This window comes from Emydura macquarii, unplaced genomic scaffold (assembly GCF_026122565.2).
Source record: "Emydura macquarii macquarii isolate MOO-44397 ecotype Brisbane River unplaced genomic scaffold, CSIRO-AGI_Emac_v2 contig_2979, whole genome shotgun sequence".
Classification (NCBI taxonomy): domain Eukaryota; kingdom Metazoa; phylum Chordata; order Testudines; family Chelidae; genus Emydura; species Emydura macquarii.
The window spans coordinates 357,962-385,309 of NW_027133116.1; the positions used below are offsets into that span (position 1 = coordinate 357,962).

Consider the following 27,348-nt stretch of genomic DNA (forward strand, 5'->3'; position numbering starts at 1 on the left):
AATAACTTGAAAATAATAGGTTTCTACAGAAATTACTCTAAACACCTGTAGGATTTAACAGACAATGAGATCTTGTGTATAAGCTTTTTGAAACTGGGGTATAGAATTCTGTAGCAGGAGCATAATTTTCTGGAGGTTAGAAAACTCTCTAGAAAGATTTTCACTTGCTATTACATTCTGTAGGGTTTTCATAAGGTAAATTTCTTTTCTTTTTCTTTTTTAGTCTTTGTTTTCCATGCAGTGTGTGTCCCTCTGTTGCTTCTCCCCTATGGAGAAAATGCACATCTCTCTTACATTTGTCACACATCTTACCAAATGCACAACTTGTATGCATTAAAAAAAATAGACCTTAACCAAGATGACCCACCTGTCCTGGTCCTATGAATGACAAGGCGGAAGCAGGATACATTTGAAGATACACTGAAATATAGTTACCGTAAACATCCAGGTTGGTCCTGGCTAGGCACCCGGGGGCAGAACGGTTCGGAGAAAATAAGAAGCAGGCTATCCGAACATTCCCCCCCAAAGAAACACTCCAAACTCTTTTTGCTTCCCTGAAGGTTCAAAAAAGGTTGAGTTAACTTTCATTTGTATGTCGTCCGCTGCAGTGCACCCTGCCCTTTCCCAGTTTCCCTGTTCTCGTTAACGAGACTTCCCCAATCCACGCAGCAGCCAGACCACAGCAGTTCAGATAAATTCAGGATAACGAGTCCCCCCAGAACTTTGGGAGGTGCTTTGTCCAACCCTCTCAACCTTGGAAGGTTGGCACCAGAATGTGTAAACATATTTAAGTAGATATTGAAACCTCATCACTCAGGAAAGGAGCAACCTCCCCTGGAGAGACAGGGAAGCGCCAAAGAAATGGGGACAAAGAGGTGGTTACAAAGACTTTTGTCTCAGACCCACCCCCAAGCGTCAGCCTCACATAATTCTCCCAGTGGCGTTTCCATAGAAGTGCAGTGAAGAGGGAAGACAGATCCTCTTGAAATAGAGCTGGCCAGAGAGAGACTCAGAAGTTCATTGTGGAGTTTCCTCTAATCCCAATTACCGGTGCGAAAGATGTGTGGGCGGAAATACCATCTCTGAGTCCCCGTGTCCAATTCACCCTCCTCTTGACTCCTGGATATCATCCACTTCTGTTTACCCGTGGCTGTCTCAGCTCTTAGCCTCCTGCCACATTCTCCTCTCCTGACACATCCTCCTTCCCGGCTACGTAGTTGAGGTTCCGAATCTGGATCAGGAGAGGGACACACCTCACTCTACCATCTGGCAAGCAGCAATACCAATTCTGCCACCAGGGAGAAGGCGGCAGAGAGGAGACAAACGTCTGTATGCCAGCTGAATAGACTGGTTCTGGCTTGGAGCAGGTGGGGAAGAGATGCCTCCAGCGTAGTGCAGAAAGAGGGCAATCTCCAGCTTGGTTCATTTATCCAGCTCCAACCCTTAACTTGCCCTTTGCTGGCATTTTCTTGCCGGAGGATGCAATTGTTCACACGTTGCCCACATTTCAGTGAAGACCCAACACTTCTATCATCCCCTGCCGGTTCTGTTCTGTTGTCTGAACATTGATTGCCCCATACAATTTTTGTCTCCTGTTTATTCCCTGGCAAGAGCAGAGAGGAGACAATTGGTTAAATACCTATTTAAAGCCCCTTCCCCTGCAGTATGTCTGCAACGGCAAGAAGGGGAATCACATGGGATCAAAACCCCATCAGTCCATGAATCATAAACTTTGTTAATAAAAATATAGAACCCGTACAAATGGGGAAAACCCCCCAAAACCCAGCCTTCCCCACCCCCGAAAGAGAGATGGGAGGAACGAGAAAAAAGAGACAAGTGCCAAGGAATATTTACATTGTCAAGAAAAAACAGAAAAAGTAAAGCAGGAAAGAGAAATGAACAGGAGGGAGGAGAAAAGTTCCCCTCCCATCCCCTTTCCTCCATCCACATTTGGCACGACAGGGGACACTGGGAATGGTGTGGTAGTTACGGTCAGTGGCAGCCGGCCCACAGGCCTTTCCTTCTGTTAAGCACTTTGTTTAGAGCCATTCCCCGGCAATATAAAACTGTAGAAAAAGAAACAGCAACAGAAATCCAATGTAAACCCAAAAATGGTGATACTGCTTGTTCCTGGCCTCACTGCCTGCTCTCTCTCCGATATCACAGGCAGAGGAAAAGAGGGAAGGATCCAGGCAGCAGCAAAAGGTGGACAAATTCTCAAACCCTCAGGGAAAGTCAGCTTTATGTTATGATGGGTGATCCTCCCGGCCCCTCCCCGTGCATGTAGTGCCCAATAACACTTGGAAATATCCCCCTCTCCGACTCCCAGGCAGACAGACATGGCAGGCGGAGCAAAAGAAAAATGTTTCAAAGAGACTGAAGCACAGCTGTTTGAGTATGGGTTTAGGTCTCTTTCCACAGAGCCACGCCATCCGTACCAGAGCACGGCCCATGTCCACAGAGTTACACCATCCGTACCAGAGCACAACCCATGCCCACAGAACCATGCCATCCATACCACAATACAGTCTGGATCCAGAGCCTTGGTTCTCATATCAAAGTACTGCACATAGCTCATCCATCCTCTTAGTCAGTGGCTATACTCATACAGCCTTATCCTGCATATCAGCCATCGTCCCTGTATCAGTGCAACCTATATTCACAAAGCCACGATTCCCGTATCAGTGCAGTCTGTATCCACACAACCTTGTCCCCTGTTCAAGAAAGACTCTGTATTCACATAGCCCACGGATCAGAGCAAGTTGTAGCCACAAAACAACATCCATTCTGCCAAGAGAGAGTCCATCCAGACAGACACATCCCTGTATCAAGCCACTGTTTGTCTCTTGGGAGCCACATCCCAGCATCTGAGCAGTCGGAATCCAGAGCCAAGCCCCTGTCTCAAAAGGATGTAAGGTCCAGAACTCCCTGAGCCCCCAGCGTGCTGTCTGGAGCAGTGGGGCTCAGGGGATCTGTCCAGGATGGTGGGAGAGGAGGGCTCCGCCCCTGCCGAACATCTCAGTTCTTTACTTCCGTTCTGTTGAAAATCAAATGTCAGAATGAAAGGTGTGTCCGCCTGGGAACCTGGGGAGAGGTTTTCCTCTCATTTTGTTCTCCCCCACCCCTCTCCCATCCGGTAGTGGTGACAGCTGGCTCACTGGCAGCATCAGTTGTTTGCTTCCCCCTCCTCCTCATCAAAGGACTGCACCCCGGAGGAGGTGACGTCCGAGACCTTGCGGCTGAGTGCAGCATGTTCCAGTTCCTCTCGAGGTGACAGCGACTCCAGGTCCCGGCACACGGCATCGTCCTCCTCTGGAGAGGGCTTCTTGGTTAGCAGCGGGGCCTTCTCCAGCAGCGGGTTCCCGTCCTCCTCCGGGTGCACCCCCATGTACGTGCTGGCTTCAGCCCCTCCTCCGCCCCCGGGGGCAGCCTGAGAGGGCCACACGTCAGCGGGCCCCGGGCTCTGGAGCAGGGGCTGTGGTTGCTGCTGCTGCATCTGATGTTGCTGAATGAGGCTACCCTGTACCAGCGTGTTCTCCTGCAGGTTGGACTGGGTCTCCTCAAAGTTCTGGCCTAGGTAGGAGCCGGTAGCCGGGGAAGCGATGAGGGACTGGTCACTGGTCTCCCAGGCATCGGAGGAGCCCAGACAGTACATGCCCTGAGAGACGTAGGAGTGAGGCCAGCTGTCGTACTGTGTCTGGGCCATGTGATCTGCAGACAGAGAAGGGGAGAGAGAGAAAGGGGGAAGGAACGGGAGGAATTGGACAGAGAGAAGGGGAAAGAGCGTGAGACAGGAGCACAGAAACAGGGAGAGATGGCGGAGAGCAGTGGAGACCACAGAGAGGCGGAGGGGGAAGGACAGAGGGACAGAGGGCGCCTTTGGAAGTGGCAGCCGGACAAAGCTGCAGAACCTGGGCATACAGGTGATTGATTCCCGGCCTCCCCTGCTACGCCCTGCGGCCCAGGAGAATGGGCTCTGGAGCTTTTCTGCTAGGCCATGACTCCACGGGCAGCTCCACAAGTGGGTGATGTTCCTCTCTCTGCCAGATCTCAATCCGCAAGAAAGGGCGTCGGTGACCCCCCCACCCCCCACCCCCCACCCCAGAGGATCAAGACCCTAGTGGGGATGGAAAGGAGCCTGCCAGCAAGGACAGGGGAGGGCAGGGATGTCCCAGCACCACGGAGGGGGTCGGGCTCACCCTGGTTCTCCATCAGCTCCTGGTAGTTCTCATTGTAGTTGCCTGCTGGGTTATCCTGGGTGGAGTTGACACTCATGTCCTCACCATCCATGGAGGACCAGGCCATGAGAGTGGCCTCAGAGATGGCGAACTGCTCCATCACTCCTGCGCCGGAGAGAGACAGGGAGAGGCAGCGGAGTCGTGAGGCGCTCCCACCTACCCCCACCTCACTCACACCCCTGAAACACTGATTCTTCCTATTGCTGCCTCGGTGATATCTCCTGCTCTGAACTGCCCCTCCCCGCCACGTGCATCCTCCTGCAATACTCCCGTCCCCCCCCATCCCCACCTGTGTGCGTTCCCCAGCAATTCCCCTCTCTGGATCTCTCAGGTTGCCCCTTCTCTCTCTGCTCGCAGACACCCCAGCCCCCAGCTGTGGGGGGAGTCAGGGCTACCTGCAAGGAATCGGGCTTCCTTCTCGCCGTCGCTCAGGTCCGAGTAGGCATCCGCGTCCTTGCGCACCGCCTCGTGCGTGTGTTGCTGGCTGTTACCTTTGCCCCAGCCTTGCCACTCAATCATGTGAGCCACCCGACCCTGTGCCATAGCCGTTGGCTTCGTGACGTGATCCTTCATGCTGCGGGATATCCCTAAGGGGCCAGACATCAGAAAACAAGGAGGGGCTATTACACAGTTCCAGGGCTGTTTGTCACTCTATTCACCTTGCCCTGGAAAGGGGCTCCCCCCATTGTGGGGCTCAAAAGGCTTATTAAGCAGCTCCAGGAGTCGTAATTGCTCTCCATGCCCTTCCTGATATGGTTTTGCATCACTTCCTGGATGGGGTCCCATGGGGGTGCAGTAGGGAAAGGAGGAGAAAGCTAGAAGTGAAAGACCATGGAGAATGAGTTCTCTTCTTTGCCCAGCCCAGAGTTCGGCATTAGGAGAACCACGGGCACAAGAGGAGAAGCTCAGAACTGGATGAACTAGAAGACGGAAAAGGAGCTTTTCCCAGGACAGGCTTGAGGGAAAGCAGTTGAAGAGGTCTGAGCATGGGGGCACAGTGAGAAGAGACCGAGGCCTATGGGACAAGTTGCAATTTTGAGAGGCAACACCTGGGAGAAGCCCGAGGCTCGGCAGTAGCAGAGAGGAGAGGTCTCCAGGTGGGCAGGGAAGTGAGGCGAGGACAAGGGCTAGAAGGCAGCAATCAGAAGAACAGTGGGCTTGGGTAAGGGGGCAGCAGTAAGGACAAGCAGTGAGTCGGAGAGGCCGGGGGTTACAGGGCAATGGTAAAGAGAGGTCTCAGGTGGAGCAGAGCTGTGGGTGGACACCTGGGTTTGTGGGGCAGCAGCAAGGAGAACAGTCACAGGGAGAGGAGTAGTGCCAAATGAACCTAGGTAGGAGGTTCTCACCAGAGAAAGATGACTTAGCCAAAGCCCCGATTCCATAAGCGTTGGAGTTCCGCTTCAGCTTGGGGAGAATGGAGGTTGTGTCTTCCATGGACAGCTGAAAAGAGAGAGAGCATGAAGGTGTGAAAGAGAGGGGGGGGGGGGGAGAGGGAAGGATGAAAGAAAAAGAAAACGAGAGAAGGAGAAGAAGGGGATCAAAACGAGAGATCAGTTGAAATGTTCAGGAAGGCAGAGGAAAGATGGGAAGCTGAAGAAAACGACAAGAGGAGGAGTACAAAGGGGAGGGGAAAAGGGGACGCAATATAAACTGGACGAAGAATCTGCATGGCTCCCTTTGCATGAGGCGAAAGCCGGGTCAGGTGCGGGAGGCCCCCTCTCTGTGGGCATGTTGCCCTACCCCCATCTCTCTTTTGATGACTATGGTGAGTTTTTTTATGTGGTGACCACTGGTTTGGGGTGCAAGGAGTAGGGGTTGAGAAGGGGGAGGTGACAGCGCAACAGGACAGGAGGCAAGAAGCAGTAATAACAGGGGAAGAATATGCTTTTGGCCATTGTTTTCTCTCTCATTTTAAATCATCTGTAAAGAAAAAACACAATGAAAAGGAATGTGTCAGTGATGAGCCCCCTTTATTCAGTCCATCCACAGCCACAAAAAATATAAACAAGCAATGAACAGCAATGCCCACATCCTTGTGGCTCCCAGCCACACCCCTCCCTATGATCAGCCTCAACTCTAGAGAGAGGGGGACACTAAACCGTCACACGAGCCAGGGGTTAAATGTCGTTTGTTCCTCCTGCATTAATCCCCTTCTTCCTCGGGAATGCCAGGGTTTTGAACTCCACATGCTCCTCCACAAGAACTAGTTTCTCCAGATAAATCCATTAGGTTCCCTCATACATCCCAGACCAAATCATTAGACTTGGGGGTTGCTTATAAAATTAGGCACCTACATCCATATTTAGGCATCTAGGGGCTGATTTTCACAGGGGCTGAGCAACTAGGCTCTCACTCCCACCAAGTACAAGTGCAGACATAGGTGATCAGTCCCTCTGAAAATCATAAGGACATAAAAAAAGCTGTAGCGGGTCAGACCAATGGTCCATCTGGCCCAGCATCCTGTCTGCCGACAGTGGCCGGTGCCAGGTGCTTCCGAGGGAAGGAACAGACCAGGGCAATTATCAGGTCATCTATCCCCTGTCATCCAGCCCCAGCATCTGACAGTCAGAGACTTGGGGACACCCAGAGCCTGGGGTTTCATCCCTGACCAACTTGGCTAATAGCCATCGATTGACCCATCCTCTAAAAAAGCAGCTAATTCTTTTTGCAATCCAATTATAGTTTTGGCCTTCACAACATCCCCTGAGAATGAGTCCCACGGATAGACTGTGCGTTGTGTGAGGAGGTACTTTCTTTTCTTTGTTTTAAACCTGCTGCCTATCCATTTCACGGGGAGGCCCCTGGCTCTTGTGTTATGTGAAGGGGTAAATAAAATTTCCTTATTCACTGTCTCCATGCCAGTCATGATTTTATAGACCTCTATCATATCCCCCCTCAGTCATCTCTTTTCCAAGCTGAAAAGTCCCAGTCTTTTTAATCTCTCCTCATATGGAAGCTGTTCCATATCCCTAATGATTTTAGTTGCCCTTCTCTGTACCCGTTCCATTTCTAATATATCTAATAATCAGGCCCAGAGTGTTTCAAGATGGACACCCAGAAACAAAGGCTCTCAAAATTAATGCACTGTTTTATTGGAAGGTGTTAACAGCTGCTATCAAGCATTTGCTCTATGGGCAATCAGAGAACTTGCTAAGTCTGATGAGTCTGCCAGCTGCCCTTCATTCAGGCTAAATGGAAGAAGCAATTAAATGCCCTTATGGAGAAAGATTGCTGGTGACAGTGGAAGCCACCACCCAGGGCAATAGGCCACATGCAAGGCCAATCAGACACTCATCCATATGGCCGAGGGATTTCCCTGGAAACTGAACTGGGCCACTGATTAGCTGGAGCGCTGTGTGTGTCTTCATGTGTCAAAGGGAGAAAGCAACAAGAAAGCCAGAAAGCAGTTGTGAGCATGGCCCTGAAAGGAGGCAGAGGGACAGAGCTCCTGGGGACACAGGATTGACTGAAAAGGCAGGCTTGGAAACTGTGAGCAAGGAAACTGCCTGCTGCTGTTTGTGTCTATTGCAGTCAGGGAAACAGGACTTCAAACATTCTTTGTAAATAAACAGGACTGCACCGAAGGAATACCTGACTGTACCATCAATTTCTCCTCCTAACTGAAATAATCCAGCAAGGCCCCAAATATTGGCTAACCACTCACGACAATGGTCAATAGGAACTTTTGAAACAATGGTCCTTGGAGCGTAAATAATTGCATATACAGGGAAAACATGCTGGTATTGCTACTGCAAGAATTTTATCGGCATGAATTTGGGATGGTTCCATTACTCACTAGTGTCAAAGCCACAAATCATCCATGTGGCAGTAAAACATTTTCCTCCACCACACCACCAACAGATTCTGTACATGGCACATATTTTACAGGAACACTAATTTTGGAACATTTTAAAGAATTTTTTAAAATTGTATTGGGACGCTAGCTGGTATCTTTCATCCTTGTATCTGATCACCTGAGTTACCTATTGTACAGGGCTCAGATGAAGCCATGGGAACCCCTAGAAATGACTTTATTAAACAGAATTTCAATATGTGAACAAGTAATGATTTTAAGATCTGATAATTCAGGCACTTCCAGTCCTATGTGCGCCATTGGAAGCTGGGAATTCCCTTTCCAGTTATATGAATCCTCTACTTCTAGCTTAGTAGTGTCATGAGAATCGAACTGTAAACCTATCAGTGGCGTGGGACAGAGTCTCATCTATCCTGGATCTCAGGCAGGAACATTTTGGGGGAGAAATTCAGATTTGAGGGAAGGAAGAGGAAACATCTCTGTGGCTGGTTGATTTTTTTAAATGGTGATTGACTGACTACAGAGTGCTGGAAGGAGTCCAAAGGGAGTGGGCACAATGAGGGCTGAAAGATAGGGGAGCACACAGAAGTATGAACCGTGTGATACATGTATTTATCCCATGGAGATCAGCTCCACATACTGTACATGGTGAGATACAGAGTTATTGTAGGTACAGTTCTTCCGGGGTCTGTGGTAGAGGTGAGTATTAAGGACCTGAATGTGCAGAGAAGGTGGCCTGAAGAACAGGGATATGGTCCAGGAAAGCATTCCATGCCTAGAAGGTGCAGTGGAAAAGGGCAAAGAGAAAGGAGGTGTACTTCAAGGCTGACTGTCACTACAGAATGGAGAGACTCAAAGTCAACGATTTAGACCAGAGCAGATTTGTGTAGGGAGTTGAAGGGAAGGTCAAAATGCATAAAAAGTGTGGTGGTCAATGGGACGCCAATGGAGGGATTCGATGTCGTCTGACTGTTAGGAAAGGGACATCATTTACAGTCTGATCCAAATGTATGCCCCTCATCCCTCTACTCCTCATCCCCTGCCAGTTCTGTAACTTGCCTTCACTTGTATATTTTTCCCCCCGGGTAACGATTTATTTCAGCTGATCAACAAGAAACCATGTACTCTGCATTAAGAAACAAACACACCCAACCGTGGACAATCATATTAGTACGAACAGACCTGTTCAGGGCAGAGAATAAAAGGATGTGATGGATCTGCAGAACAGGAAACTACAACTCCCATCGTCTCCCGCCACACTGTACATGCCCTTTCCTCTGGTCAGCGGCCACATAAGGGGAAGGAGTGAGTGTTGTGGCGAGGGAAGCTGAATCCGTGGCCACAGGGCAGCAACAGAGAGCAGGAGAGAAGCTGGAGGCAGGCACAGTTACAGAGCCGCGTGGGGATCAGGTGGTGGCGGCCAGGCATCACAGCTGGGTGCAGATCCGTGGTGGGTTTTTGGGGGAGCAGCAGCGGTTGGGTAGGGAGCCAGTGCAGAGGGGCCCCAGTGAGACGCTAACTGAGCCTGGCCTGGAAACATGCAAGCTCCTGTTTGCATGAATAGAGACTGGACTGGAGAGGACACCCCAGGCATAGGCCTGAAGAGTCCTGACTCTCGGCTGGACAGCCCTATGGACTGTAACTGTTTAATCCTCTGGACCCAGGGTATCTGCAACCTTTCCCCTTCCTGCCAGCCCTAGGAAAATACTCTTTCCCTTAGCCGTGTGTCTGAGGGGTTGGTGGGCCCTACCAGGCCTAGATGCTGAAGTACATATAGTGCTTGCCTCAGAGTCGCAGTATACCTGGCGCGCTGCTTGTACCTTCGGGGTCTGGGGTGCTCCATTACTGAGCAGCGCCAATGATTACACAACATGAACTTCAGAGCCCACATCTCATGCGCTGCCGGGGCTAGAAATACTTTTGGGGAAGCCGATAGAAATGGCTTCAGCACCAGGAAACTCTTCCCTGCACTGGTATTGCGCTAGCGAGCAGAGAAAACAAACACAAAATATAGTCACAGCAGGTTACGGATGACCTGCAAAAGGGGGAGAAGGTGGGAAAAATGGTTTGTATCTCTTCTATTTGCCTTACGGTGTACGGAAAAAGCCTTGTTTTTAAACTACACTTTTGCTTGTTGTTTTTTCCTCCCTATTGACAGCAATGGTCAGTGCAAGGTATTCCAGAGGGAAGCATAAAACTCCAAACACCTCTTTGTATAACTCTGTCCAATAAAGACACATTTCTTCCTTACCTCTGAAGATGATATTGTGCCCTGAACCAAGAGTATTAATAGCCAGATATGCTACAGATACACCCCAATAATCCAACAGCACCCAAAAACCCCAGAGAGGCACCCAGAATAATCTAGCCGCCACAGAGATCACATATAGATGGCCAGAGACATCTCAAGATCCAATGACACCTACAGATCCCACAGGTATCTCCACCAGCAAAACACCAGAGGACCCAGATCCACCAGCACCCAAATACTCCCCAAAATATTACCCCAGGGTCTATCAACAGCCAGACACCCCACAAGGAGGCCCAGAATACAAGTGGCACTCTGGGCCTCCAAAGATATCTCCATAATTGTGTTCACTATTCACAGTGACAGCGTTAGACACATTCTGCTAATCCTGGGCTTCCGCTGGGTGGAAACTTGAACATCCTCATCAACTGTGCAAATGCTCCTCTGCTGCTTCTCATGATAGGAGGATTGCGGCAGGGTTTGTACTCACATTAATTCCATCCCAGGAGAAATCCGTCCGGGTTTGCTATGGAGGAGAAGAAAGCGAACATGTTAATGGAACACATGGGTGTAGTGTGTGCGACCATGTATTTCTCTAGTGGCTGGTCCTAATGATTATAACAGCCTGCTACTTACTCACAGATAAAGGAGTTACTCCTTTAGCTCAAGTGGTAGGGGCTTGTGCTTTTGGTGCTGATGGTCCTGGCTTCATTCCCTCCTGATCACTGTGGTGTCTGAATGTATGCGGCCATGGTTTGTGACATAAGGGATTGGGAATATACAAAAAAACAGAGAGGGAAAAAGAGAGAGAGAGACAGACAATATATAACCCTCTGATAGAAACCCCCTGCATTCACACACTGCCTTTCTTCACTGAATTCTGTGCACTGGCAACTTCAGATATTTTCAAAGACAATGAATTTGTGAGGTCCTTATTTCAGGGCAGTAACAAGTGCATAAACTTCTGTGGGAGCTGCACCGCCCTTGGACTCACTCAAGGGGGAGCTAGACAACTGGACGATTTCAGCCGTAAATCGTTCTACAACAAGCTACAAAACAATGCATTCACACTAAGCCAATCTTCCTTTTGCAAACCAGTTCCAAGCGTCCCCTTCTGCCATTATAGTGCTGGTTCACTGAGGATCTCCTTGAGTTACTTATCTCTGGTTCCTGGCACAACTCCCTAAAACAGGAGTTTCTGGGGGTTAGAACCCATAGTTGAAGAAGTGCTGACTCAAGATGCAATTCTTATATATTTGTTTTTTCAATGTGTAAAATTGTATGTGCTTTGTAAAATAACATGGCATGGGTATTGAATAAAAAGTGTCTTGAACTTTTTGTTTAACATGAAGGATCTTGTGCTTGCATACACTGAACATTACAAAACAGAAAACTCAGACGCATTAAATTACAGAAGCTGCATCATTCAAAACAAGAAATGAATCAGCACAGGAGATACTGCCCAGTAATTTAACTGCAGGGATTTAACAGTGAATACCCCCCCAAAAAATAAGGAGAGAATAAAATGCTCTCTGTTTCCCCACAACAATGTAGCTCTGTGCTATGAAGAATTGGTAGCATGGAGCTTCAATACTAGAGCCTCCCGTCTAAGCCGGCACCCAAGCAATTCAGACCGAGATGGTTATTAGACTCACTCTGAGCTGCTTTTCTCATTCCACGCTAGGAACACTTGTGAAATGCTACACGCACTTTTATTTGTGAAATTTTACTAAGACCAAATTTTCAAAAGTGGCCTCTAATTCCGGGTGCCTCGATTTTTAGCTGTTCAACTGAAAATCAAAGCTTTCACTTCTGAAAACTGAGGCCTCAAAGTCTCTAGTGCAAGAAAGACTTTTGTGCCTTTCCCAGCTGAGGTTGGTGATTCCAGCCCCTTTGTATGTATTCTGTAGGGTTGAAACTTTCTAGTCTTCTCCGCTGTGGGCATGGGGTGGATGCTCACCTCAGTGGAGGGTCGGTGGATGCTGCTGCCATGCAGTGAGCTGGTGCTGTCCATATTGATTTGGTCCACATCTTTCAATCCCTTCCAGTCCACTGCAATCACCTCATTCCCTGCAGGGACATAACATCCAGTCGGGATTCCTTACTTCTATTGCTTTGAACAGTGCTACAAAGGGTTTTACATCAGAGTTCAGCAAGGGCAGGAGTGTGTGTCATAGATTCATAAAGTTTAAAGCCATAACAGACGGTTAGATCATCTAGTCTGACCTCCTGTATAACACAGACCATTCAGTTTCACCCACTTATCCCTGCATTGAGCCCAATAACTTGTGTTTGGTTAAAGCTTACCTTTTAGACAGATATTCAGCACTGAGTCGGGATGGAGAATCCACCACTGGTAGTTTGTTCCAGTGGTTAATCACCATCACTGTTAAAATTTTGTGCCTTATTTCTAGTTTGAGATTGTCTGAGTTCAACTTCCGGTCATTGGTTCGTGTTATGTCTTTCTCTAGATTAAAGAGCCCTTTAGTACCCAGTATTTTTTCCCTGTGAAGGTACTTGTACACCATAATCAAGTCACCATTCAGTCTTTTTTTTGATAAGCTCTCGCACTGGTAAGTTTCACATTGTAAGGCATTTTTTCTCTCTCTCAAAATTTGTGGTTCTTCTCTGCAGCCTCTTCTATTTTCCAACATCCTTTTAAAAACATGGACATAACTGGATGCAGTATTCCAGTATTTATCTCATCTATGCCATGTACAGAGGTAAAACCACTTCCCTACCAGGGTTGGCAATTTCTAGGGAAATACTAGTTTAGGACAGGCACTGGTAAATACTGGCTTAAACCCAGGTTAAACTGGGAAAAATAATGACATCAGTGGCCAACAAGTTCAGCAAACACAGAACAAACCTTTTCAAACTTTGTATACATTCATTCAAAACTGAGGAATAGGCATAGTCTATCCACTGTGTCAAAGCCGGGCTTCTGCTACGGAACGCTGCATGGCCAAGTGGACCTGGAATGGTAGTCTGCAACTCTGCATGTTCCTGATTGCTTAATGCTTCAAGCCTACAACTCTGCATTATTGTCATTTTTATATAATCAAATGTTTTTGACTTCTGTTTATATAATATTGAAAACTAAAGAGCGTCATTACATGTATAACTGCCTTGAGAAAATACCAAACCGGAACGTATACAGACATTCTAACGCTCAGGATTATAATTACATACATTAGTATTACACCCACTGCAGGTTTACTTTTTACTTGTACAACTCTAAATTAATCTACGAATCTACTGCCTTATGTAACCACAATTTGAATATGTAACTAAAACGATATGGAATGTGGTGAAACTGTTTTTAATACAGAAAACAGTTTTTAAAATAGACAATGCCTTAAACTGGGACTAACTTGTTTTTCCCAAAGTGGCAAAAACCATGATTTTACCTGGCAAAAACCACCTCTGGTAAATACCCAATGCCATCCCTGCTCCCTTCGCCTACTCACGACTTCCCTGTTTGTACATCCAAGGATTGCATTAGTCTTTTTTGCTATAGCATCACTGCGAGCTCATATTCAGTTGCTTGTCCGCTGATCCCTAAATCCTTTTCCAGAGACACTGCTTTGGAGGCTATGGCCCCCATTCTGCAAGTATAGCCAGCATTCCTTGGTCCTAGATGTATAATTTTTCATTTGACTGTATTAAAACACATATTTCCCTGTATGACTGCCCTGCCCTCATCATTATTTACCACTCTGCTAATCTTTGTGTCATCTGCAAATTTTATCAGCATAACTTTATATTTACTTCCAGCTCATTGATGAAAATGTTGAAAAGCATAGGGCCTAGTATCAGTCCCTGTGAAATCCCACTAGAAACACACACCAATTTGATGATGATTTCCCATTGACCGCTATTTTAAGCCTGTCAGTTAGCCAGTTCTTAATACATTTAATGTGCGCTTTGTTGATATTGTATAGTGCTAATTCTTTAATCAAAGTGTTGTGTGGTATTAAGTCAAATGCCTTACAAAAGTCAAAGGGCTTGACTACGTTGGGAAGTAAATGCAGAATAAGCTAAGGTGTGAATTTAAATTGCAAAGATACTCCACACTAAATCCCTATGTGGACGTTCTTAATCCACTCTAAGAGTATCTATTTATGATTTAGGTTTATCCACTATCAAAGTGGATCCACTTCCAAAGTGGATTAAGCTAAACCACTTAAAGGCACTCTTAATGCGTAAGAGTGTCCACACAGCAAACTATTGAGGAATAGCTATTTAGCAATATCTATTCTGCCATATCTATTACAGGTTTTTCCCTCTGTAGACAAGTCTTAGTATGTTACATTTATGCAGTTACCTTTATCAATGCAACTTACAATCGCCTCAAAAAACGAAATGAAGTTTGTTTGACAAGACTTATTTTACATCAAACCATGTTGACTGGCCTTGATTATACTCCTGTCCTTCAATTCTTTATCAGCTGAAGCCTTTATCGGTTTTTCCCATTATTTTCCCTCAGATTGATGTCAGGCTAACCAACCTGCAGTTACTTGGGTCATCACACTCGCCCTCTTTGAATATTGGCACAACCAGACTTCTGGAATTTTCACCATAGAATAATAGAATATTAGGGTTGGTAGGGATCTCAGGAGGACATCTAGTCCAACCCCCTGCTCAAAGAAGGACCAACCCAGACTAAATCATCCCAGCCAGGGCTTTGTCAAGCCAGGCCTTAAAACCACTAAGGATGGAGATTCTACCACCTCCCTAGGTAACCCATTCCAGTGCTTCACCACCTTCCTAGTGAAAAAGATTTCCTAATATCCAACCTAGACCTCCCCCACTGCAACTTGAGCCCACTGCTCCTAGGGCTATCATCTGTCACCACTGAGAACAGCCTAGCTCCATCCTCCCTGGAACCCCTCTTTAGGTAGTTGAAGGCTGCCATCAAATCCTCCTCCCCCCACTCTTCTCTTCTGCAGACTAAACAAGCCCAGTTCCCTCAGCCTCTCCTCATAAGTCCTGTGCTCCAGCCCCCTAATCATTTTTGTTGCCCTCTGCTGGACTCTCTCCAATTTGTCCACATCCTTCCTGTAGTGGGGGGCCCAAAACTGGACACACTACTCCAAATGTGGTCTCACCAGTGCTGAATAGAGGGGAATAATCACTTCCCTCGATCTGCTGGCAATGCAGCTCAATGTGCCATTAACCTTCTTGGAAACAAGGACACTGTTGATTCATATCCAGCTTCTTGTCCACTGAAACCCCCAGGTCCTTTTCTGCAAAACTGCTGCTAGCCAGTCGGTCCCCAGTCTGTAGCTGTGCATGGGATTATTCTGTCCTAAGTGCAGGACTCTGCACTTGTCCTTGTTGAACCTCATCAGATTTCTTTTGGCCCAATCCTCCAATATTTCTAGGTCACTCTGTATCCTATCCCTACTCTCCAGGGTATCTACCACTCCCCCCAGCTTAGTGTCATCTGCAAACTTGCTGAGGGTGCAATCCACGCCATCATCCAGATCATTAATGAAGATGTTGAACAAAACTGGCCCCAAGACAGACCCCTGGCAATGCTCCGTCTAATGCAGCCCAATATGCCATTAGCCTTCTTGGCAACAAGGGCACACTGGTGATTCATATCCAGATTCTTGTCCACTGTAACCCCCAGGTCCTTTTCTGCAGAACTGTTGCCTAGCCAGTTGGTCCCCCAGTCTGTAGCAGTGCATGGGCTTCTTCTGTCCTAAGTGCAGGACTCTGCACTTGTCCTTGTTGAACCTCATCAGATTTCTTTTGGCCCAATCCTCCAATTTGTCTAGGTCTCTCTGTATCCTATCCCTGCCCTCCAGCATATCTACCACTCCGTCCAGCTTAGTGTCATTTGCAAACTTGCTGAGGGTGCACCCCATCCTCCAGTTAACGAAGATGTAGAACAAAACCTGCCCCAGCACTGACCCCTGGGGCACTCCGCTTGTTACCAGCTGTCAACTAGACATTTAGCCGTTGATCACTACCCGCTGAGCCCGATGATCTAGCCAGCTTTCTATCCACCTTATAGTCCATTCATCCAACCCATACTTCTGTAACTTGCCGGAAAGAATACTGTGGGAGACTGTATCAAAAGCTTTGCTAAAATCCACATTCCAAACTGTATTAAAAATGAACATCAGTAGGCCGGAGATCTCATCAGGTGGGCCTGTTGATTTAAAAATGTTTAACATTCTCCTTAGTTAATAATGGACTGGAAGTACTTCATCATCCCCATGTGATACGAGTCCATCATCTTGCTTCTTTTAAAATACAGAATAGAAACATTTATTGTACATTTCTGCCTTTTCTTCAGCTTTATTCACATTTTTACCATCACACGGTAGTAATGGATTGATTTCTATGTTTTCTAGGAGTTCTTTAGTTCCTAATACACTTTAAAAATTCCTTCTTGTTATCCATAGCCCTGCCAACCATAGAATTTTCCCTGATGTCTTTATCTTTCTTTACAAATTTTCTCCCCTTCATGGCTTCTAATTTATACTGATTATTTTCTCATTCCTGTCTTTTACATTTGTTACATATTGTTCTTTTATTTCTAAATGCTGTTGTCACTTCACCACTAAACCCCTTTTGACCAAAGTCATCCTCTTCCTTGATTGTGGAATCATGTTTTTTGGCTATCTAAAAAAATCTTTAAAACTCCATTTTTCATTCATATTTTTCTGTCTAAATTTTTTCTCATAATCAGTTTTGCTCATAGTTTTCCTCAGCTTTGGGAATTTAGAATTCTTGAAGCAGCAATTGTAATTGTAATTGTCTGGGACTGTCCTCTGTTTTTCATAGGTTCATAGATTCTAAGGCCAGAAGGGACCATTGTGATCATCTAGTCTAACCTCCTGTATAACACAGGCCAGAGAATTTCCTGTGATGAGGTGCATAGTCCACAAAGACACTGAAGGGGTTAATGTGGGCCTTGAAGGCCAATAAAGCAATAATGGTACCTGGCAGGAGAGCCAGGCTTAGCGGATTATGAAGCCCAATTTGGCAGGAGCAGGCTGGTTAGTATAAAGTCATGAAGTTGACAGCAGCAGTGGGTTATAGGGAGGTAGTCTGCAGTCATTCTTTGGGAACAGAGAGGTGGTGAGGAGGAAACTCAGGGGAAAGGATAAGCCCTGGGATCATAGCCCTGAAAGAAGGGTCAACCCAGAGAAGTTCCAGGGAAGAAAGGCTGGGTATGAAGAAACCCAGGGAAACAGAAGCCTGGAGTGTGACTAGTTGAGCGTAGCTGCAGGTTCCAGTGTAGAGGGAGGGCCCAGTTTCCCCAACCAGCCACTGGGAAAGTGGCACAGGACCTGGAGACTTGGAACGCAGACCGCCTGAGACAGTGTACGGACAGCTTGTCTGGTAGGACGCTGTTACTCCAGAAGAGGAGGACTATATTGTGACCTGGGCAGAAGGCCGAGTCATGAAGATGGAGCAGCCTGAGTCCCAGAGAGAGAGGCCACAGCCCGAGCAACCAGCAGAAGGGGATGCCGGACAAGGCACGTGCTCGTTCCCAGACTTAGCCAAAAGGAGCTGCATCTGCAGTAAGTGAACTCCTTTACACTTCCCAATAATTCCTAGAGCAGATCTCGTTTTAAAAACTCAGTGATGGAGAATCCCGCACAACCCTGGGTAAATTGTTCCAATAGTTAATTACCCTCACTGTTAAAAATGTACATCTTATTTCCAGTCTGAATTTGTCTAGCTTCAGCTTCCAGCCATTGGATCTGGTTATACCTTTCTCTGCTTGACTGAAGAGCCCATTATTAAATATTTGTTCCCCATGTAGGTATTTATAGATGGTAATCAAGCCACCCCTTAAAATTCTCTCTGTGGTAAGCTAAAAAGATCGAGCTCCTTGACAGTATCGCTGTAAGGCAGGTTTTGTAATCCTTTACTCATTCTTGTGGCTCTTCTCTGAACCCTCTCCAAGTTATCAACAGCCTTCTTGAACTGTGGACACCAGAACTGGACACAGGATTCCAGAAGCAGTCTCACCACTGCCCATTTTGAATCTAATCAGGTCATGATCATTGGTCCCTATGGCAACCAACAACTTGAATCTTTATCCATCATAATGAGGCTCAAAATAGTTACCTTGTGTTGTGTGCAATACCTTTTGTGTTAGAAAATTATCTATAATTTACAAAAGTATCCTCTGCTTGCTGGAACACTGATCCCTATGCATTCGAGATATTGTGTTTCTGAGTTATCAATATCTCTAAAACAGCCAATGGGTATCTTTAATGTAGAGTGCGACCCCTCATCTTTTTCACTTACTCTTGTGTTTCCTGAACAAGTTGCTGTTATGTTCATGGCATATGCATAATAAAGTTAAACAGACACATCAAATACTCTTGCCAGAGAGTTGCAATGTGACACTACTTGATTTCTGAGAATTCAGAATGGTGACACAAAAGAACCTCCTAAGAGAGAGACAAAGCAGGCTGCTCCCTGAGGCAGAAAGGCACAACTCACCCCACCTTACTGTACACTTCCCTACAGGGACCCCTAGCCAGCAAGCAGGCCCAGAAAAAGCTCTGAGCATTTAAAGTGATATCACAGAATTTCCATTCAGGTTTCAGTACACACAGTTGTAACTAGTGGTTTTAATACTCTAATCACATGAATTGTCCAGGCAGGTTTCAGCAATATATATCCAATTTCTATATTGAATGTCTTGTGATCAATGAGAATTTGCATTTCCTCTTACTGGTTTCCCAAACTCATAGCACTGGTGCGGAGCCTGGGGTGGGGCTGGCTGTGACACAGAGGGGAGCCTGCAGAAGCTTCTCTACATGACAGTGAAGGGAACGAGGGGGCACTCACCAGCTGACATTCACAATACAGAAAAATAATTCAGTCTTTTTAGAAAAGCTAAACTTCACTTAAACTAAAACTAAAAGGAATCAAATGCCATCTGATGCAGAGCACACGTCATCCAGCAAACCACTGCTTCCTACCTCACTGCCCCTCTTAATGCAGTAAGAGTCATGGGGTCTCAGAGTTTTAACAGTGTCCCCAAACCATGCTACTGCCTGGGACAGAGTAGAGCAGAAGCAGACTGGGGGACATGATTAAAAGATAAGTGATGAGTGATGAGGAGTAACATAAGGGGGATTCTCTCTTGAGGCAGTGGTCCTCTCCGCCTCTCAGAATTGCTAACAGAACCCGTGCTGCTTAGTGTTAACACAGGGTCTCCCTAAATCCTGGCCTGGCAGCTACACAGGCACAGAAGGGACTGCTGACTACACAACATCTCTTGGTGTGCATGTTGATTAAATAAAAACCACCCAAAAATCACAGTCCCAAAGGAGACAAATCACAGATACACAAAGAAAACATTCAGACCCTCCGCATGCCAGACTCCATCCCTCTACTCTTCCATACGCTCAGTTCTGGGTTATTCTCTAACAGGAACACACCTTCCCAAGTAAACACAACCCCTTCCCTGTCATGTCATTCTAAGCCATAGTTTCTCAACCTGTGGTACGTGTACCCCTGGGGCTATGCAAGACACAGGCAGGTGGTACCCAGGGAAAAACAGAGTGAAGGGGAGATGGGCGGCAGCTGCGACTTCTGGGGAAGCCGAGTGGCAGCCCCCCGCTTCTGAGGGAGGCGGGCAGCAGCCCCCCCACTTCCCACCTGGTCACAGCTCCCAGGTGGGTGCCCAGTGGCAGCCTCCTGCGTCCTGCGTCCTGCGCTTACAGCTGGGTGGCAGCCACCCACGCTCCATCTCCAAGCCGAGGGACACCCTCCAGCGCCCTGGCTTGAAGACGGGCAGCAGCCGCCTGCCCACATCCCTGGGTCCCTGCCAGCGCTGAAGCCTGCTCTGTCCTAGCTCAGATTGGGTGGCAGTCGCCCACCTCCCGGGCTGGCAGCCAAGCGGCAGCTGCCTGCAACTTGCCCAGGTGGCAGCCCCCCTCCCTGGCTCAAAGCCCAGTGCCCAGAAACTTGTCAATGTCACTGCTCTAGCTGATCGGTGAAACTGACAACTATGACAGCCCAGATTTCACCAGTTACCCTCTTTTCCTGTCTCCCTCTCGCCCTCCTTCCCTGTCTCTCTCTCACCCCTTCCTCCTCTCAAATCTACGGCAAAAAATTTGGCGCGGCGCTTTATATTCCCCAGCACTGGCATGCCGCTCACAGACTCCTAGCTTTGGCCAACGTCACCTCTAGCCCAGGTACATACCTGAGTTGTGCACCCCTGGTATAAAGGTGGTAACCCTACCCACACTGGATCTGAGATCTGTTATATCACGGCCGTATATACTCAGCCCTTCTTCCAACATATGGCTCACATTAGTCTGTAAATATCAAATCCCGTGGAAAATGGAGTGTTGGGTACTTATTAAAATTTTCAGAAGTTAGGGGGTCCTTGTTACTTAAAAGGTTGATAAACACTACTCTGAGCCACTCCCCTGCCTCCTCCCACTCTTTGCTTCTCCCATCTCAGCTGCAGCAAGTACTTTTAAAGGCCTATGTGCAGTAGGCCTGTCCAGGTTTTCCCCGGATCTGCCCTTGGGACATCTGTAAAAGTACGCACTGCCTGCTAGCCAGTTTTATGGGATCAGGATCATCTCAGATGTCCCAGTTTTTTGTACCTCAGAGGTGGTAATCCTAGTGTGGAGTGGAGGGGAAGAACACAGTAAATGGGAGGTTGAAGACACTATATTTAATCAGGGCAACAAAGCAGTTTCGGTTCTGTTGGAAATCTCCCTATGAGTGGGGAAAGCTGCAGCTTACTACAGAGTAGATTGGGTCCATTAAAGTGCTGCCAGCTCTCACAATGATCTTTTAAGTATCACGAATTTGGTGTTTTCCTTAAAGCCTTAGCCCCTGGAGTCCTGAGAACACACAAGGATTTCAGCTTTCATTTACAAAAAAAAGTGTTCATGTCTCCTAGTTGCAGAGAAGGGCTTGAAAACATGAACCCGAAAAGCAAAAACAGCAGAAGAACCAGAATGAATTTCTTATCTATAAAAGCTCGTGATTTTTAAGCCACTTGGGAGCCTGACTAATGCTTTGTTTGGCGATACTGAATTCGGTTCTGTCTCTCTTTGGGGAGGTACAGACTCCACCACCGTCAGAGGGAGCTGTAGGAGACACAATGTCTCTCAGAGCTCAGTTGTGCAGCACAGGGGAAACATGACTGCTGTGATGTTCTTTGGGAACGCAACAGTGTGCTCCTTTTCAGTGGTTTCCCTGTTTCCTCCATCAGGGAACAGTTGCTGAACTCAGGAGAGTGCAATATCTTCAAACATGTATAGCGCCTGCACAGAGGTTAAAGAAAGGAAAAACTACATGCACCTTCCTCCTCCTTTCCTGTGCATTCGCAATGACCAGGAGCAATCTGGACCTGCAATGGCAGCAGTGGTGAATGGGAAAGGGAGCAACTCAGTCTAGTTAAAGCCTCTGTTCCCACTTCATCATGATGGTCTCAAATATTCTCTAAGGCTGAAACTTCCCATGTTGTGTCTCAATTCAAAGGTTTGGGTTTTTTTTAATATATTATCTTAATTCGATTTCAGATCAGACATGTAGGAAACAAGCAAACTTCCCTCACTGGGAAAAAATTACTTTGCACGCAGAAAAACTCATAAGCGACTAAAACGTAAGATGGCAAAACATACCTATGATTCGTCCTCCTAGGGGAGGATAAAGGCACATTAAAATCAGCTTATATATATAACAGTGAATAATTGAACTTCAATCAGAGATGGGCTTCTACCTACTTTAGGCTCCTTTAAAACTCACTTTAAAAACCACTCAAGTTATAAGGGATTAACATTTTCTTTCACACACAATTTGTACAAAATATTAATGTTAGATTGGCAGGTATCTGCAAAAATCCTTGCAAATCCCAAAAGCTTCATGCATTTTAACATAATTATTTATCTGCAAATTCACACCAAAAAGTGTCTTGTTTACCATTCATCATTCTCCTACTGAAATGTTTCAGGCACCCAGTCATGGAACAGAAACCATAAGATGAGACCAATTGCAAACTAGAAATAATGAATAGTGAATAGTCAACGTGAAAAGTTCATGAATGACCCACAAGCTGAAAATTATCAGTCCAAATTGTTCCGTGAACACTTGGAGAAAATGAACACATTGGAAGGAAATCAGAATCAGTTTATGAACATTTGAAGCACAGAAATTAAATGCAAAAATCTGTGTAAACAAAACATTACGGCACCACATAATGAGGAGGAAGAGAAGGTAACACTTGCATCTAAATAGGGTCAGGCCTGGGGATACCCTCTCCGGTCCAAAGTCAGGAATAAGTTTCAGATTTGCTTCTTCAAGAAACAGCCAAAACAACATTAAATCATAGACTCAAAGAGCCAACTTCTGCTCTCAGTCACTGAACTTAATGGAGTTGCACCAAGCTAAATGGGAGGTGCATTTGAATAATGCACATTTTCTATTAAAACAAATTAGTCTCTTCCTTGTGGTTGTTTTTCCAGTTTCTTTCCCTCTCCGCCTCACTCTTCACATTTCCTTTTATATTTTCATATATCTTTTCTTCAGTCTCTTCCATCCTTAATGTTAACTTTTTTGGTGCATGAGCTTTACTTTTCCCTCTAAAACATTCTTTTACTTCAAGATGTTTTTCTTTTCCGATTGTACCTTTCCCCCCCTTCAGATGTTATTTCTCTGCCCTCCTTACCTACCTCTATCCCAGTCTCTCCCAATCATTATCTCTCTCCAGCCCCAGTCTTCTATCATCTCCCAGAGCACAGGTCCTGCTCACCCTACAAATAAAGTTGATGAAAGTGTTTTAAAGGGTGAATTGGTCAGAGAGCTAATCTGAGGGTGTCTTCTTCCAAATGTGAGCTACTTGATTGCCCTGTTAAAATGATGAGCAACCAGAAAATGAAAAGAAAAATGAGTTTGACCGTTTTTGTTTCTGTATAATATAAAAGGAAGGGCAGAAAGGGATTGTCTTTTTGTTTTAGGGGTTGTTTGATTTTTTGTTGTTGTTGTTCTCTTTAGAATCTTCTTGGGTTTTTTTCCCCCAATAGTTTTTTACATTAGAAATTCAGATCTTGCCCTGGAATACCTTACAGATGACTGGAAAACTAGTATGATGTAGCATCACAGGTAAAAAGGAAATAAAACCCAAGCAACTTAGGAGAGGATTTTTAGTCAAAATATTTAAAGCTCTTTTTTTGGAGGGAAGGCGGGGGCCTTCTGTTTTTGTCGAACACAAATTTAACTCCAACATCTGACAAACAGTTTGGTAAAAAGATCTCTTTGTTAACAATTTAACACTACCATCCCTTCAACTAAAGGTTTTAAAGCTTTAATTAAAGTCCTCTGGTCCAACATCAAGTCAGGAAAAGTCAAAGTGGTTACTCCTAGCATTTCTAAGGTAAAGAACAAAGTGAATTTTAAAAAAAATCAGACCTTTACGCATCATAAAGAAGCAAAACATACAACAAAATAAAAGGGAGGTGGGGCCTTATAAATACTTGTTTCTCTTTTCAGCCCACTTTTCAATGTGAACACCAAAAGGTCAGAAAATGCAAAAGTTAACATTCCCAGAGCAATGTGAAATCACCCACTTTGTGACAAATGTCCTGGAAACATCCAAGAGATAGGCTAGATGAATCTATCCCACCATGTCCATTTTATATTACTGCCCATTTCTATTTCGGTAGCTCAGGCCATCATATACTGTGCCATATTTCCAGCCATGTTTTTCAGTTCTCCCAGATCCATACAGGGAGTTTCTTAGTGGATCTTTTTTCTTTTTCTTTTTCTAGTGACTTTCTTCTATTTCTATCTATTTCTTGTGTCTTTTATATTTTGTAGGAAGAGTGTCTTGTTTTAAATGTCTCTTCTGTCATGATGTTTACAAGTCCATCCTCCTGGGGTTTCCAATGGGCCGTATGTTTTCTCAGTTCCTATTTGCAGTCTGTAATCACTGATACTATATTTGGTACGTCTGTCTGTGTTTTGTTCGTTTGACTCTAATAAGGTCATCTGTACTGGGCTCGCTAACAACCTAGTTTGCTGTAATCTTTGACCTGCTCATACAATAGGCTTTAAGCTGTCTTTTTATTGTTTGGTTTAGTGAGGAGCAAAGTACAATTTTCAAGTGTTGGTTTCTCTCTTGGTCTTGGTTGTAAATATCACTGGGAGTGATGCTATGTAGGTGTGGAGTGTGTACCTATCACATTTTTAGGTGTTTTGTGATTGAAGCTGGTCAGATAATACAAGGAAATGATTTGTAAATAAACATAGTGATTTCCCTCCACTGCTACTGCTGGGGTCATATTATTAATTCTTTACAAATAATCTCCTGTTTTTAAAGTGTCAGTCATCCCATCAGAGAGCAGAAACACTGTAATGTAACTTAAGTGACCAATTACACACTGTGAATAATGAATACTCAGAATGAGCAATTTTCATTTTTTCCTCATAAACTATTAGGCAAACAATAAATACAGACATGGAAATTAGGATCAGTCTTTGAATGATTTAGGAATGGAAAAATGTTTCACTTATCAGAAAGTTTATTTGCCACAAATAATATGACCCACTCTTTTAGTGACAGAGGAAATGTATGGTATGTTGCTTTGAATGCAATGGCACCAGAAACAGAATATTCTCTTTTGAAGACTAACTAGCGGAAAAAATCATCTCAGTGCTATATTTCAACCATTGTTGGAAACATTCCTGTATTAAAAGTGGGCCTAATTTTCCTCTTACTTATACTGATAGAACTGCATTTATTTCAGTGGTAATTTTCCTAATTTACATTGTGTAAGTAAAATCAAATATCAGGTCCATAGATTTTATTTGCAGATCTTCAGATGCATGTTTACTGGGGTTTTGTCCCATACATCATAATCTTTGGTTAGTATTGGGCCCTGGATATTTCAAACATATATAATGTAAAATTGATTGAGTGATATTATCTATTCACATAGAAATCCTGTTCTTCTCAGAAGAGTGACTATAAAAATGGCACCTTCTGACTCCACAGGTCTGTCCCTGATTGCAATTCACTCCTCTGCAGCACAATACCAATTCATCACTACTGTCCTCAAAACAGGGATTTAGTGGAACTGAAGTGGTACATACACACCTTGTGTTTACCCTCCCAACAGAGGGGAATTTCAGCCCCACTGTCTATTCAGAGTCCTAACTCTTGTCTGTACTGACAAAAATACGTTTTTACTGCTCTTTTCTACATTTTAGCCCTGCAGAAATATATTTGCACGGCTCTGACAATGCGAGTTGGGTACTTTTCCATTTTGGGCCTCATCAACAGAATTGTTTACCAAATGCCAATCAGTGACACCTGTGCAAGCCCGCTGAGGAGAAAAGGGACTGTTCAGGAGCTACAGAGGCATCAAGTGAAGACAATGAGGTTGCACAAAAGTTAACAAAGACCTAATTTGGCCTGCAGAACCTTGTTTACTTGTGATGATCTGTGAGGAGGAAAGAGCCCAGCTTGCCACGCCGAGCCCAGGCGGAGTCTTCTGGGCTGGTGGTTAGAGAATATATCTTTGTATTTGTAAACTGAATAGAGCTGGTTGGAAAACATAATTAATTAACAGGAACAAATTTCCAACAACAAAAATTTGCCATTTTCTGTTCACAGATTCTAGATTCTGTTTGTAGATTCTAAGGGCAGAAGGGACCATTAGATCATCTAGCCTGACTCCCTGGATAAGAGAGGCAGTGGAACTGGGAGGCAATGGGGGCTGGTGCCCATGTAATGGAAAAATTACTGATTTAGGTTTCTACCCCCAGCACATCATTCTCTGTAAACTAAAAATGCACTCTCAAGTCAATCCCAAACACTGCTGCTAAGATCATCTTGGCTCTTTTATCTGTCACCCTCACTCTCTGTTTGCATCCTGCCACTGGCCCTACCTTCCCCTGTATCAGAAACAATTTGACTTTACCTTTAAGGCCTTTCATGGTTTAGTCCCACGTAACTCTAATATGCCACCGAGCCACTGACTCCCACCTCCACCCTGCCAATACTGCCACTGTTGCCTCAGGCCCCTCTGTATTTTCTCCTATTCTGCCCCTTCTGCGTGGGAGGTGCTCCCCATAAACATCCACAAAGCCAATACACTGTCCCCCTGCAAATTATCCACCTCTCTTGTAGTGCCTACAAAACTCCTGACAATGGCCAGGCAGTAAGTGTGCTGATGACCACTGTTTACTATGCTGACTATGACCGTTCCCACTGTTACCTCTCTCCTCCCTTTGTTGGTTTGTTACATGCTCAGATTGTAAGCACATGGAGACAAGGTCTGTCTTTATTACATGTGTGTACAGGGCTTAGAATAACGGGGCCTATTGCTTCCCTGACTAGGCTGCTGGGTGCTACCACAAAACAAATAATAAACGAACAATAATAATGATTACAATAGGAGTGAGCTAGCACCCTAGGTGGTCCCTTTGTGCCAGAGATGGAGATGGTCTTTGACAAAGATGTCATGCATTGGACTGGGCTGAGACCTATCAACTCATTTCATACGCTCCACATCATGGCAAGCTGTGTCAGAAGCAAACAGATCTAACATTATAATAAGAATAAAATTTCACATTTCTAGAACACCCTTTCAGCCTACAGGATTCCCAGAGCACTGGAATGGAGACTCTGTATGCAGGGATCACGTCCTCTCTCTACCTTTTAAATACAGCCATCTCTGGGGTGGAAGACAACAGGCATTTAACAGGACACCATGCATAAATCTGGACAGAAAGTGATTAATATCACATGCAATTAAAGCTGCGGGGAGACTTTTAAGAAGATGAAATGTAGTTACTCAAATTAGAATTTAGCCATGACACTCGGGTTATCACTCTACTCTTGCAACAAAATGCCAATGGGGGTTAAATGGCCCAGGTGATCAGAACCTCAATTTTATATTTCATGCGAAGGGTGGCCTTTCCTGCAGCACAGTCTCTTGCCCCTTGTCACACCATGCTGGGGCATGGAGTCAGTGCTGCCTCAGACGGACGAGACTTACATACTAAGCCAACAACATCCGTTTCTACAGCATCTGGGT

The 27,348-nt window shown here is 45.6% G+C and overlaps 1 protein-coding gene across 1 annotated transcript in view; it reads right to left on the reverse strand.

The window, feature by feature from the left end:
• Window positions 1-1,837: 1,837 nt before the first annotated feature.
• FAM131B (family with sequence similarity 131 member B) overlaps window positions 1,838-27,348 on the reverse strand; it is a 38,719-nt gene continuing 13,208 nt past the window's right edge. The window contains exons 2-7 of the mRNA XM_067570010.1: window positions 12,261-12,370; window positions 10,791-10,826; window positions 5,585-5,678; window positions 4,634-4,858; window positions 4,200-4,343; window positions 1,838-3,711 (exon numbers count right to left, since the gene is read on the reverse strand). Coding sequence (XP_067426111.1) covers window positions 3,167-3,711; window positions 4,200-4,343; window positions 4,634-4,858; window positions 5,585-5,678; window positions 10,791-10,826; window positions 12,261-12,370 — 1,154 coding nt within the window. The 3' untranslated portion in view covers window positions 1,838-3,166. The remainder of the gene's footprint in view (window positions 3,712-4,199; window positions 4,344-4,633; window positions 4,859-5,584; window positions 5,679-10,790; window positions 10,827-12,260; window positions 12,371-27,348) is intronic.